The 14,243-nt window shown below is 42.0% G+C and overlaps 1 protein-coding gene across 1 annotated transcript in view; it reads right to left on the bottom strand.

The window, feature by feature from the left end:
* The window catches only part of col12a1b (collagen, type XII, alpha 1b), an 80,666-nt gene that overhangs the window by 54,589 nt on the left and 11,834 nt on the right, over positions 1-14,243 (bottom strand). The window contains exons 12-16 of the mRNA XM_061241129.1: positions 13,140-13,412; positions 4,441-4,710; positions 1,347-1,613; positions 826-1,018; positions 592-716 (exon numbers count right to left, since the gene is read on the bottom strand). Of these exons, the coding sequence (XP_061097113.1) occupies positions 592-716; positions 826-1,018; positions 1,347-1,613; positions 4,441-4,710; positions 13,140-13,412 (1,128 nt within the window). The remainder of the gene's footprint in view (positions 1-591; positions 717-825; positions 1,019-1,346; positions 1,614-4,440; positions 4,711-13,139; positions 13,413-14,243) is intronic.

The following is a 14,243-nucleotide window of genomic DNA, read 5'->3' as shown; positions in this document are numbered from 1 at the left end:
ATCACTCGATCTGCTACTGATTACACAAAGAATTTCTGCCCAAGGTCACCAAGGTCTCTGGAGGCTTCTATGAAAAGCATAACATTTTCCTTGCCTCATACAATCCATGGTTGCCCAGTGTTGTAGACTTTTCTGGGTTGTCAAACATGTGTAATTGCAAACAGATAATTATTATTCTTTCCATTCTGCCTTCTGCTGAGAAAAAAGCCAACCCTCTGTGTCAAGAAACCGTGAAACTTTCAGGCAAGAAAAGCCGAGCTGATGGAATATAAAAATATTACTTTGTGACTGTACAATTAGGTTTGAGGGTAGTGTACAGATCTTTTTAATGGCTATTAATAACAGAAGAAAGAAAAGGAAGACAAAAATACTATGGGGCAGACTACATGTTGCATTGTCAGTGAAAGTAAATTCCAATATTAATTTTCATAATTAATTTCACGTTTTACTGAATATAATGAACATTATGTTGATTTTACTTAAGTTGTAGAGGATTTATATGCAGATAACTTATGTAGATGAGCTTGTAGCACACAATTTTTCTTCAAGTGCATTCTGTCGGATTTGAAGGGGGAAGCCGGGATGTTCTACCTGGTAGATTGATGGGTGGGGGCTCAGGTGCGTCAGAGAGGGTGGTCTTCTCCTCTCCAGCCAATGGCATGCTGTGTCCTCCGTCAAACATTCCAAACACATTCACAGAGTACTTTGTGCCAGCTCTGACCCAACAAGACAACACACGGGAAAATATGAGTCAAGCAAGAAAAATTTAATGTTTATGTATTTGGCCACAGGGATCACATTTTAAACCTATGAATGCCTTTATACCTGAGCTCTTCCAGAACCACTGTGTTGTCGTACGGTCCAACGAGCAGCTCGCCGAGGTCTACATCGTTCTCGCTGGGGTGAAACGTCACTTTGTACCCTCGCACATCCCCTGGGGCTGGGTCCCAGCTAACCCGAAAACTGGTCTTTGTTGGCTCTGACGTCAGGAGGTTCCTAGGACCCTTGAAAGGTGAAACTAAAGGGAAAGAAAACAAACAAAAAGGAACTGTTATTCACAAAGCACAGGAGGCAACACACAAATATGAATCGGAAGAATTTTAATTGAAACAGACTTTCTCAGAGCGGAAATTTTGATTTGTGACTGAGGAAAGGGCTCCTTAAAACGTTACATTAATGAGCATCAAGCCCAAGCAATATCATTGGGTAATCAAAGGAGTCTTATTTCACATTGTGCAGCTACAATGAAGTGCATGAAGTGCTGTTGCCATCCTCGCCAACCCCCCAACCCTACAATGCAGCAGCAGAGTTCCATCTCTCATGTGGTGAATTATAGACCAACGTACGTGTCATTCCTACTCCTTGCCTTGCTTTTCCTTCTCCTCGCTTGTAGATCGGGTGCACCGTGATGTCATAAGTGGTCAAGGGCTGCAGCTTTTTCAGGACCGTGGAGGTGATGTTTCCCGGCACCTTGGCCGCCAGCTGTTTCCCTCCCATCTTGGGTCGGTACGTTACCCGGTAGCTCACCACTTTGCCTGGCACTGGCTGCCATGTTACCTTCATGCTCCTCTCTGTCTCCTCAGACACAGCCAAAGTTTTGGCACCCGCCGAAGCTGAGAACACGAAGGAGAACGAGAAAGACTCTGGATTAGATAAACTAGATAATCATCTCGACAGTAGGCCTAAAGTATGGCCATGATGTGTCTTACTGCATTACGGAATGTCTTTGATTAAAAAACAGCTTTACACTTCTAAAAAAATGTTTTTAAAATTCCAATTCGAAGAAAGTTTTTGTGCAATAAATTTAAATATGAGCCGTCTGAAAGCTTCTGATTCCAAGAAATATCCAGACAACTGGCTCTCACTGGAAAAAAAAACATAAATTTCTAGTCTTCCAGTGATATGCTGATCAATCCAAATAGATCGAGAATGTTACCAAGATTCAGTCGATCTCACTGTATGTACAGAGTGAGATGGCAAAACCGATGGTGCTTAAAGATTGTTTTCCGTTAAAAATGTACTTGACCTGAGTGCCAGAATGAATAAACAGGGCTGAGGCACACGTTTTTCCATTAGCGCATTTAGTCTCCCAAAACCGGCGCATTAAATTCCAAGCCAGCGTGAGTTTCCATAAGTGTGCTTTTTTTCCAGTGCTGTGCATATGTCAGGCAGGGGATGTATACACAGCCAGACCCAGACCATGTCTGAGTCCTGCATCTCCCTCAACCCCCCTCCTCCCAATAACGGACAACAGACGGTACCGATTACGTCATGTGGTGCACACATGCATCGTTTTAAGCGGTGCCAGCACTGCGGTGTCTTTCGGCGAGATCAGGTGAAAAGCAAAGCAAGAACAATGACGCTATCTCTGCACGCACATTTTCCACAGAAAGCCCGACACTGTGGCTTAAATCATAATCTTGAAAAATCCTCATTTCCAGAATACTGGTCTGGATGAACATAATGTGGAAAAACAGGCCGGGACTGGGTCACCTCATAGCTTCAGGTTCTTTTGATTGGTTTTGAGTGATTTAGGTGCCTTGCTAAATCTCGTTGCTCATTGTTAAATCCTGCAACCAAAAAAACAGTACCATCTCTTGGTTTAACTGGGTTGCCGGTTCGATCGCCCACCCGGGCTGTGTCGAAGTGTCCCTGAGCAAGACCCTAACCCCTAAATTCTCCTGATAAGCTGGTCGCTGCCTTGCATGGCAGCCATTTGCCGTTGGTGTGTGAGTGTGTGTATCAATGGGTGAATGAGAAGCATCAATTGTACAGTGCGTTGGATAAAGGCGCTATATAAATGCCAACCATTTACCATTTAGATAATGACTATACCTTCTTTTCACCTGCTCCTCGTCGTGAACTCTCTTTCTTAAAAAACGCTAATAGGATTAGTTTAAAAAAAAAATTAGATTAAAGCTACTTGTCCGAACGCAGCGAAATCAGAGTGACATCTGATCTTGCCCTCCATGCATACAGTGCTGTAGCTTTTATTCTTGTGTTGTTTTGCTTAACAGCGCCACATCGGAGTAATGCCACCATTGCAGTTATAAATAATAGAAGTCTGCTTGTATTCCCTACTGAAATAAAGCTCAAGCTAGGTTTTGAAACAGATGGTACCTAGTTGACCAGATCAGACCAGCTCCCAGCTTGACATGGTTTGACCAGCTCAAGCTATGTTTTGATAGCTGACAAGCTACCCGTACTAACTGGTTGAAAAGCTGGTATACAGTAACTGGATTTTACAGCAGGATTTATCATGTTTTAGTTTTTTTTCCGTGGTAGCACAGGTCAGAATTTTGTGGTTGCAAAATTTGGACTGATCGAGGTGGCCAGAATTCTCTATGCAGGAACAACCCTGCTGGCTCTCAACCCTGATGTCCAGCATAGAACTTCACTGACACTGACACTGACACTAAGACTCCTCAGGGCCTGTGCATAGGCCATTCCATAGAATCATCTTTCTGAAGACCTAATTAACCTCAGAACCACCACTAAGCTGTGAGAGGTATGGTTTGTGGTCATTACATGCAGATCTGTGTTGTGCTAATCAACTAGTGCCTTCAAGGCGAAAAAGACTAGAAAGTTTCCAAATGTTTTATAAATTTAATGAAATAACTTCAGTTCCTCAGTGGCATTTTAATGAAAGGCCCATTTCCCACGTAGGCGTGCTGTTAAAATATTATGACCGTATAAAAAACGGCCCTAGCCCAGGGGGTGGATGCTGAAGCCAACAGTGTTTTTGTTTGTTAGGTCATTTTGTTTACGACTCTCCAGGAAACCAGTGTTACCCCCACTGTGGCTAAAGTGTAATTGTTTTATAGATCTATGCAGGAGCCCACCTTCAAAGCTATTCTGCAACGCAGGGGTAACACTGGAATAAGAGGCACCTGGCTGGTCATGAAGCTGGTCTAGCTGGGTATGAGCTGGTCAACCAGTGTTGGTAGCTTGTCTGAGCTGTTTCACAACATGGCAAGCTGGGAGCTGGTCTGGCCCAGCTAGACCATGTCAAGCCAGGAGAACTGGTCAATCAGCTACCAGCTGCTTCAAAACCTTGAAACTTGAGCTGTTTCTTTCAGCAGGGGATACAACCAATGGGCCCACTATTCACCTGTTAGGCCTATGAGTTCTCCCTCCTTACTATATGCTGTGTGAGTGCTTTGAGTGACCACTAAGCTACATATGGGATACAGTTTGCCCTCTTTGAAACCACAGGAGGTAGAGGGGAAACATCTCCGTCATGTACGGTAATCAGCATAGCAACAGAGCCAGGCAAAGTTCATGACTTTCCACTGCTGGCATTCTCCCCTTACATCATCATACAGCTGGCAGTAATATCACAAGGATGAGTAACCTGGGACAAAGGGAAGCGGTTGGGACGAATTTCCATTCACTTCCCTGAACATAATGCAGATGCACGAAACGGGGGGATGGCAATACCGTCTGTGGTCTCTTCTCCGACGAGCGGCTGTCCTTCTCCATGACCGTACTCTGCGTACACAGACACCTGGTAGCGGGTTTCTGGAGTGAGCCTGTTCAGAACAGTGTCAGTAACATGCCCTGGGACGGCCTTCTCCCCGGCCTCTCCGGTGAACAGAGACTTCCACATCACCCGGTACCGCTGCACATTACCAGGGGCGGCTGTCCAGGACACCCCAAAGCTGGTGTCTGTGACATTTTTCGTGACCAGGTTTTTTGGGGAGCCCAACGCTGAAAGGAAAGAAATAAAACGTGAAACGTCATTAAGAGGACCAATGGTATATTTTTAATGTCGGCCATGTTATTACTCTCTGGGGAACAAAAATACAAAAAATTTTACGGTTACGGTTCAGAGAGCATCGTTAATATTTTTATGAAGAATTGGCTTGTTGAAACACTGTAATCTGGTAAACTGCAGGACACAGAACCTCTTATTCAGTTAAAAGACTGGCGGACTACAGTTCAACAGGTTCCAGCTCTCTTTAAATGTCTAAGAGTGTTAAAGGTTTAAAGACAGCTGGAACCTGCTGGATTGTAGTCCTTAGAACTTTAATAGAATAAGAGGGCATTTATTCTGATAATGGAAGAGTGAATAAGCAACTTAATTCCCTGGCTGGAAGATACGCTTCCAGACTCATGATCCAGTTGAGTGGAACCAGCCTTGGTCTTCCACACGTCAGTGATATATTTCTTCAACAGTCACCAAGTGTGAATCGAGGAAAATATGCAAAGGCTTAAATCGTCCATCTTAAGCAGTGAAGACTTTCCAACAGCATTTAATTTTCCACTGAAAACAAGAAACTCGATACATAAAAGTGCATGTGCTATAAATGCAGATGTGTTTCTGTCCTCCCGATGGATTTCTCCCCGAAAAAGTCAAAGATTGGAGAAAGCACAGATGAAGGAATTATAGGAGGCTAATTCTGAGTGATATCGCTAGCCTGCCAGACATTCACACACACAGACAAACACATATTTCAAGGCAATGCTGTTGATTCCCAGGGTCTACAAGCATCTGTGGATCTGTGTGGCCTTGTGGAGCAGGTCCCAGTGCAAACATGCAACCAGATGGGATGCAATCAGTGTACAAACAAAAAAACCTGGTGCATCAGACATCCTTGATCGTCAGTTTTGTATACGTTTAAGACGTGATTTCAGGATTTTCAGAAATAAAAAGCAGGGATTTACTTGACCTGAGGCATGACCTTACAAGACATAGGGGAAACATCTGTTCCAGCTATGTCATTAAAGTTTTTTGTACAGAAGATGTTGCAGGGGTCATTGTGAGTGTGCGGTTATTTTGATGACTTCTCATGAAACCAAGTATTAACCACACAGTAGATATCCAATGCTATCCACAATGTACTACCAAAAGTTCTCTATAAAAAAGGGACCAAATTACTTATTTCTGTAGAAACCCTACAGCCATCTCAATGTGTTGAATGTATAATAACCAATTACCTTTGCATTAATACAGTGCTTTGCGAGATTTTAAATAGATTTACAATTAAGTTCAGAAGCTCTCCTTAACCACTACCAATGTGTTGCACACTCTAGGATTTAAGCATATGGGGCTCACAGCCGATTAAACTTGGGGACGATGATAATGCATTTTGTCCTGAAACTGAGGAATTCAATCTAACATCTCATCTGAAAGACCTCCTGACGTCTCCTGCCGCACAGTATCCCTGTCACTGCACTGGACATCGTAATTTTCCCATTAGTCCAGTCCAGAGGAATTACGGGGCCCCTCCGGCCTACAAAAACTACTTCCAGCAGCAACTTAGTTTTCCCCAGTCTCCAATTCACATATTAACCAAGTCCAGCCCTGCTTAGCTTCAGCCAAAAGGCTTTACTCAGGAAAACACTGTGGTTAGATCCATTCACGCAAAGAGCAGGGGATTTAATCATGGAAAGACAATAGGCCGATTATGATGTGGAGTGTAATAATGGACAGTGACAGCCTACTTCCTACTTATTCTTCTGTTTTCCAGCCTCAGGTTTTTAATTTGTGCTTGCTGCGAAAATAAAATGAAATAAATAATATTTACAGTCACAAATATTTACATTTTTGTGGAAAAATCATTGGGTCATGCCATCAAAGGTTTTGTAAATATCTTTTAACCAACTGTTGTTGCCCACAGGTTACTACTGAAAGGAAATTAGCCAACTACTGTTTGAGAATCGATTATCAAGCACTTTCCTCAGTGCATAGTCATCCTATCACCATGAAACTTTGCAAACCTTTGCTCTATATCCAGGAGAGTGTTCTGAGCCAATTATTGTCTTGTTATAAGCATTAGGGGCGGTAACAGCATCACAAATGTCATTGTTAGATCCTCAAATGTAATAATTTTTCTTCATGAAAAATCCAAAATTTCTAGGAAAATTACTATTGGGTACTGGTGATAGAAAAAAAAAAGGCACGTCTTATTTACAATCTGAAAGAATTACAACAATATCTTACTTGGTTTAGATTATAGACTGCTGTAAAAATGTTCTAAATTGTAATTCATCAAGTATACAAATGAGCTAATTTACATATTTTGTCTGAATTTTTCTTTTCAAGTCCATACCTCGTGATAATTTATGTATCCGAAATTATCTGGAAGATGAGTTTTCGGTTGAACATAACCTTAAATGACAACACAGCCCTATGTCCCATGTCATATTTAAAAAAATCCTAGAAAATATTTTGTATCTGAATGCAAATTGGAGGAAGTATAAGCAGATATAAAGTATATATTTTCCAGATTAGCAAGTGAGCCGTGTCTGATTTCATAACAACTCTTTCCAAATACCTTGCCAAAAACAATCTATCAAATGATATTCTTTAAGCACACATTCCAATATTGGCCACATAGATATAGATAAACCTTCAGCAAGGTTTCCATCAAGGGCCCACATTTTTAATGAACAACGTAATGCTGACAAGGACCTTGCACCTTGAGTCTCCTCAATCCACCCTAACAAACCAATTTTTTTCAAGAATGCAGTGAACTAGAACTGAAGAAAACCAGAGCAAATGCAGTCGCTCCCTTTTGTGCACTGGCTCTCTCTGCTCCTCATCATGAATCCATCTGAATGCAGATGTCCCATTTATTTATGCTGTTTCAGAAGACTTTGTCATTCCAGTCTCAAGCTGCTTGCCAAGCGACTTCTCCTTTGGACTCATTTATTTAGGTTAGGCCGTAATTAGTTGGTACCCACAGTTCACTGTTGCTTCCCAAAGTGTGTGTGTGTGTGTGTGTGAGAGTGTGTGTATGCGTGCGTGTTGTGGGGTGCATGTGAACGTGCATGCATGTGCGTGCAAATTTTTTCCTTTCCACCAAATTTTAAAATTGCTTCGACATTTCAGTTCATGGCGAGCTTTTATCCAAAATAACAATCTGCCTAATTATTCACCATTGAGCAACGAGGCAGTTGAGCTCCAAACCAATCACCCACGTAATTTGTATGAAAAAATACAGGAAAATATTACATTTTTAACGTAAAATTTCTTCTCACATTTCCTGTCCGCCTGCAGACGCTGGTGCTGACAGCATATTCCCCCTGATTTGGCAGTTGGGAGCAGGGAAACGGCGGACGGCTTGACTGTATTATCCGCTTTGACAAATGCCAGACAGAACGAGCCCAGGAAGGAATCTCATATGCTGCATCCTCACACAGACCGAGCTCCTAAATCCTCCGAGGATGAAGTCACAGGAAGGACCTTTTGGCCTGCTCTCCGTGTCCTGATTATGATTGATTTAATTTCCACTGCTCTTCCCTAGCCCTCCTCCAACCCCTGGAGGAAAGCGCAGAGCCCCGTTCTCTTGAAAGTGGCTCGTCATAGCTGCCGCTTTGAAGAGCCTCTCAGGTAACACATTCCATATGCCACGCATAAAAGCCTCCATTTTAATTCATGCACACATCCGTTTCTTTGTCTAATATCACGAAAACAGATTTAATCTGCCAGCGTCACTAGCTGCCCCTTAGTATTGCAATTCAGAATTGTCATTGTCATTACACAATCCATAAGTCCAGTAGGTCAATATAAGGACAGGGAGAGTATGAAGCTCACCCAGTCATTTAAGTGTCCTTTGTCTTTACTGTTCCTACTTTGGTGATACATTTGAGATTCATGTGTTCCCATATTGCCATTGGAGGCATTGCTGAGCAATTCTTCGATAGGGACTTCCAGCTCAAAGAATCAAGCGAAAGTATTGCACTGTACCAGATCCTGTAATCCCAGGGTTATATAAGTATCCAAAATGCTAAATCCTCCATCCTTCAATCAGAATTATCTTCACTTCATCACATCTGTGTCATTTTAATAGCCCTTCAAAGAGCTCAGAAAAAAAGTCAGGACCTACTATCCAGGCTGACAGGAACTTGCATTTCTACTATCCATCCATCCATCCATTATCTTAACCCACTTATCCTGAACAGGGTCACAGGGGGGCTGGAGCATATCCCAGCATACATTGGGCGAAAGGCAGGAATACACCCTGGACAGGTCGCCAGTCCATCGCAGGGCACACACACCATTCACTCACACACTCATACCTATGGGCAATTTAGACTCTCCAATCAGCCTATCCTACATGTCTTTGGACTGTGGGAGGAAACCGGAGTACCCGGAGGAAACCCACGCAGACACGGGGAGAACATGCAAACTCCACACAGAGAGGCCCCGGCCGACGGAGATTATTATTAATTCACAAAGGTTAAAGGGTAATTCCACTCTAGATCAGGGATGGACAACTCCAGTCCTGGAGAGCCGGTGTGTATGCAGGATTTTGCTGCTACCGGTTACCTTGGCTCAATCAGGTAATTAGCCATATGCACCATGACCGATTCACTCGTAAATTAGAACACAATAAAATGCTTCAAGACAAGAACATTTATCATCTGTTGTTCATATCACGGAATGTGGCTATAAATGACAGATCATCGTAAATGATTGGGCTAATTAAATAATTAAGAACAGAAGTTGGTCTGAAATCCAGAAACAGATACTTGCCCATTCCTGCTGTAGATCATGTTTTTTTGGCTGTAAACATGCTTGTACACCTACTTTATAGTGAAACATTTTAATCCATGCCATTATTTCAACATTTTGGAAATATTAACATTGTGGCAAAAAAAACAAAAAACAGGTAGACAGGCATCTTCTGCTGCCCTCTAAAATTTTAGAAATAATTTCTGCAATCCATTCTGGCCCTGCCCCAATTGTGATAAATACCTCTTTGGAAGTACCCCTATGTCACATCATGTCAATCAAGATATTGAGTGAGAAAATTGTTGACCACAAGTTGAATAGCCAGCTGTTATGGATCAATAGATCAGAGCTGTTCTATGTCACTGATGTGTCCTTGTGAATGCCATGCTCCATTTTGGGGGCACATTACATTATATTACATGGCATTTAGCAGAAGCTCTTATACAGAGTGGCGTACAACGTTGAATTGAAAATGTACAACGTTGAATTGAAAACAATAGTAAAATAGGAAAAGAAGACGACAGTGACAAAGAACAAAAATGAAAAAAAGCTATAAAAATGTCCAAAATAAGTTGTTGGGTTTTGTGCACAGCCAAGGTATTGAAAAACCCAGACTCAGACCCAGGTCCAACAGCTTTTGCGAATAATATAATGGAAACCCCAAAATACTGTACGCGCGATGAAAACTAGCATGCTGCTGAATGCAATGTTTTATAACTATATAATACATGTATAGTTTAAGACTTCGGGCTCTCCGTAGGCGCACCACAGTGACATCTCGGAAGCAATGAAACTAATGTTTATTTTCCCAGCTAGCAAGAAATATAAGGGAGAGCATGCTACCCGACCAGTAGAATCTAGCTAATTTTACCTCACTGTATCTCGCCAGCCTGATTCTGGGTAGCAATGTAGCATAATCTGTCAACATTTTCGTTCGACCCTGTCTTGGGCAAGACACCTAACCCCAAAATGCTCCAAATGAGCTGATTGGTAACTTGCATGGCAGCCTATCACTGTATGAGTGAATGAGAGGCATCAATTGTAAAGCGCTATAAAAATGCAGACAATTTACATTCCCACTGGCTTCAGCAGAAATATTTTCCTTTGTAGCCCCTGGGATCATGACGTAGGTGGAAAATGTGTTGCTCTGAACTATACTACATGGAACACTGCCAGCACCTGATTGGTTACAGAATTATTTATGCAAATGAGATGAACACACTCCACCCAGAAACTATTTTTCAAAATTGTGCAGTAGGTGGACACAGGCTAAAATAGTGCTACAGTTTGTAGTTTGAGCCATGGGTTCCTTTGGAGGATTTCCCATACTTTTTTCCCATGAATCCTCATTTTGATTTACGCTGAATATATGGTCGGTGGTTAACATACACTTAAAGAGAGTTTCAGGTTTCGTCTATGACATAAGTTACATCCCTTAATATTACAAACGTGCGTTTCGAAGCCGTTATGTGTTTTAAGAAGGTAAGTGGCTAACAAGTTGCTATATAGAGACTACAACGATAATGTCGCTTGGTCTGGAACTTGAGACTGTTGTTGTAGTTTCATTGTAGCAACTGGTTTGCAACTTAACATAAAAACATAACAACATAGTAATGGATTAGACATTAACGGCTGCAATCTAACTTGTAGAACAAAATGTGAAACACCCTTAAGTGTACATTAACCACAGACCTTATATTCAGCAGAAATCAAAATCACTTTGGGAAAAAAGCGTGGGAAGTAGATTGAGGGAACCCATGGCGGAAGAAACTTTTGGGTTGGCCTACACAAATATGGCATCACTGCAATACTCTATTACTCTAATAATTCAGAAAAACTGAATACAAAATCAAGTAAAGATAGCCTTGCTTAGTCTGTTTACATATTTCTGTGTGCAGCACAAGACTGACAAACACAGTGATTCCTGCGTCCTTTAATTTCCTATTTTGCCTTGAGATCATTTTTTTCTCACAAGGTGGTTTCTCAAAGTATATTTGGGGACCCTATACAAAGTGTTCAGTGAAACCTTGTGGTCTACGAAGTACAGTACAGTGGCACAAATGACATCAGCAAACATTCTAGTTGCAGCCTAAGAGTCAGCCGAGTATTCTCCATGTGGGAGTCAACTCCAGGATGCTGACTCAGCTGTCCAGGCAGAAAAATGTCCAGTCAGTTCAGGGGAGTCAACGATTGGTGAAATCAGCCTCACCGCCATGGGAAAGAAGGCCACTGGAAAATGTCATGGTCTTTGGGCTTTTTACATATGAATGAATGAAACCAATTCAGCATTAAAGAGGCGTTTCTCTCTGGACACTTCTCCCTTGTTCCCCAGTGTGGGAGAAAGTCCTGCAACAGATGTCACTTAATGTCAAGTCTGCTGATTAAAATTTATGAAGGAAGACTTGTGACACTTAATCTCTTCATGCAAAAGGAAAGTAAGGGATTTGGCGGGGGGGGGGACTTGGGAAAGACTACAGGAGATATACCAGGTTCAGGTTCAGTTGTGCTAACAGAGCAAGGTTACAAAGATGGTTGGAAATGTCTTAATTTTCAGGAAACATTGCTACAGTGTCATTCAAGCAAAGAATAGCTTGAATAGCCCAATGATTAGACCTGCAAAGTGAGAATCTGATTCCACAGGTGTGGATAATAGGCACAGGATAAATATAGACAAATAAATTAACAAACAATCATTTGCCAGTGCTATGCACTCAGAAACCCTTAGTTGTTGAACATTTTTCCGACTTAATAAGCAGCCAAATATTTCCCGCCATTTTCTTTGTACATATCACCTACTTGGACGCCATGGCAGCCCTTGGCACAAGTAACTTTAACCTCACCTCGCTTAACCTCATTTCACAGTGCTGCTCTTCCAAGCCTCACCCATGTACAGCCAGATAATAGCAGAACACCGGCCCAAGTGATTAACCATTTTTAATCAGGGCAAACATGTCTTGTCAAGCTAGTGTTGCCTCATCAACAAAACCACTTTCAGCTGGGTTTAAGTACCTGTATCTGATAGCACAGTTTAGTGACCTTTGAGTTAGCTGACAAGCCGCCGAGGATTTGTTCCTGGTATTTCATTAAAGGATACGGTAGCAGGCAAACCACTTGACCTTAACCAAAATCCTTTCCACTCCCCATGACCCACTAGAGTCAGTTCTAACCATTAAAACAGCTATAAGAGAAACAGATGTCCTCTCTAACCGTTTGTTATTTCTGTCTTCCTACAGGTCAGCCCTTCCAAACTGCCTTGGAGACAAGCAACTCATAACACTTTAAAACAGATCTATATATATATATACTGTATATGTTAATGGAGCATAGCTTTTAAAATATATGGCAGTTAAAGACTGTTTAAAAAGGGAAGTTGTATACCATAAAGTACATTAATACTGTGTAGTTAAGAATGACAGCTCGCGAGCGTTCAAGAGCAGTGTGTGGGATTGTTGTTGGCATTGCGATTCTTGAGCCAGGAAAAAAGTGATACTATTAATCTACGTGTCCATTTCACTGTCTCTAAATTACTATTCACCATGTTACTATGATGATACTGGGGAGTGAAAATAACAGGATACAGAAACTATACCATAAGAGGGAGAGAATGAGAGCAGTCAGCCTTGTAAAAAGAGATATCTCGCCTCATATTGACTTTATATTTTAAATGAATACCTACCCTCGAGAGTGGTCCCTCGTCCAATCAGCGGGTCACTGAGGCCGGTGGAGTAGCGGGCGGTGACGGACAGGTCGTACTCAGTGGCGGGTTGCAGGTTCTTCAGCAGTGCAGCCGGGGTGTTTCCCTTCACAGAGATCTCCTTCCTCTCTCCTCCCACCACAGGCTGATAGGCCACACGGTACTGCAGCACGTTGCCTGGCACCGGATCCCAGGTCAGCCGCATGCTGGACATGGTCTCATCGCGGACTAGCAGGTTAGTCGGAGGCGAGCGAACTGGAAGGCACAGACAGAACACAATTCAAGGTTGTACCCTGCTGAAAAAAAAACAGCTCTGCTGCTCCAGCTCCATACCGAACATGGGTTGACCAGCACAATCTATGTTTTGAGACAGTTGGCAGATGATCATTTCAAGCTGGTCATAGCTGGATTTTACTCCAGGGTACTACTCAGGCAATCAGAGTAGATGTTATGGAGTTTCTCCAACAACTAAACAGATCCTACCAAATCTCACAAATTTGTTGACTATTAGAAGATGCATGATTCAAGAAAAGTAGGAAAGCCCACCGTGAATATTAAGGCCTGCATTCTATCAACATCTGTTCTTAATTTAGAATGACAAAAAAAAATGTTTTTCATGCACTGCTTGGTGAGTTAAGAAATCACCATAAAATTTTGCCAACTGTGTCTTTGGGGCATAACAATGATTGAATACAAAGTCAAAATGTTAATATTGCTTCACAGGTGGTCACACATGTTGAAAAATAGACCTACTACAACACAAAGCGCAGATATTGTCTTATCATGCTAATATTCATCACTTATCATGTTAATATTATCATTTCCTTGCCCTTTGATGTAAGCATTATAACTTCAGAAACTGATGTCAGTTTAATATCAATACTAAAATCAAACAGATGGCCTTGTCTACACTGCATGGAAAACCACGAGACATGGACAAAGATCAATTTGAAGTCATTCATTAATTTGATGCACACCCAAATACACACTCGAGACCATGATCTTCAGCTTCCTGTCTTGCAGGAAACTACACAAGTAGTATTACGTTGTGGAGGTGAGGGAGCAAAAATGAATAGACCGTGGAGC

Source organism: Conger conger, chromosome 5 (genome assembly GCF_963514075.1).
Source record: "Conger conger chromosome 5, fConCon1.1, whole genome shotgun sequence".
Lineage (NCBI taxonomy): Eukaryota > Metazoa > Chordata > Actinopteri > Anguilliformes > Congridae > Conger > Conger conger.
The sequence above is the reverse complement of the archived record's forward strand: the minus strand, read 5'-3'. Positions and strand labels throughout refer to the sequence as shown.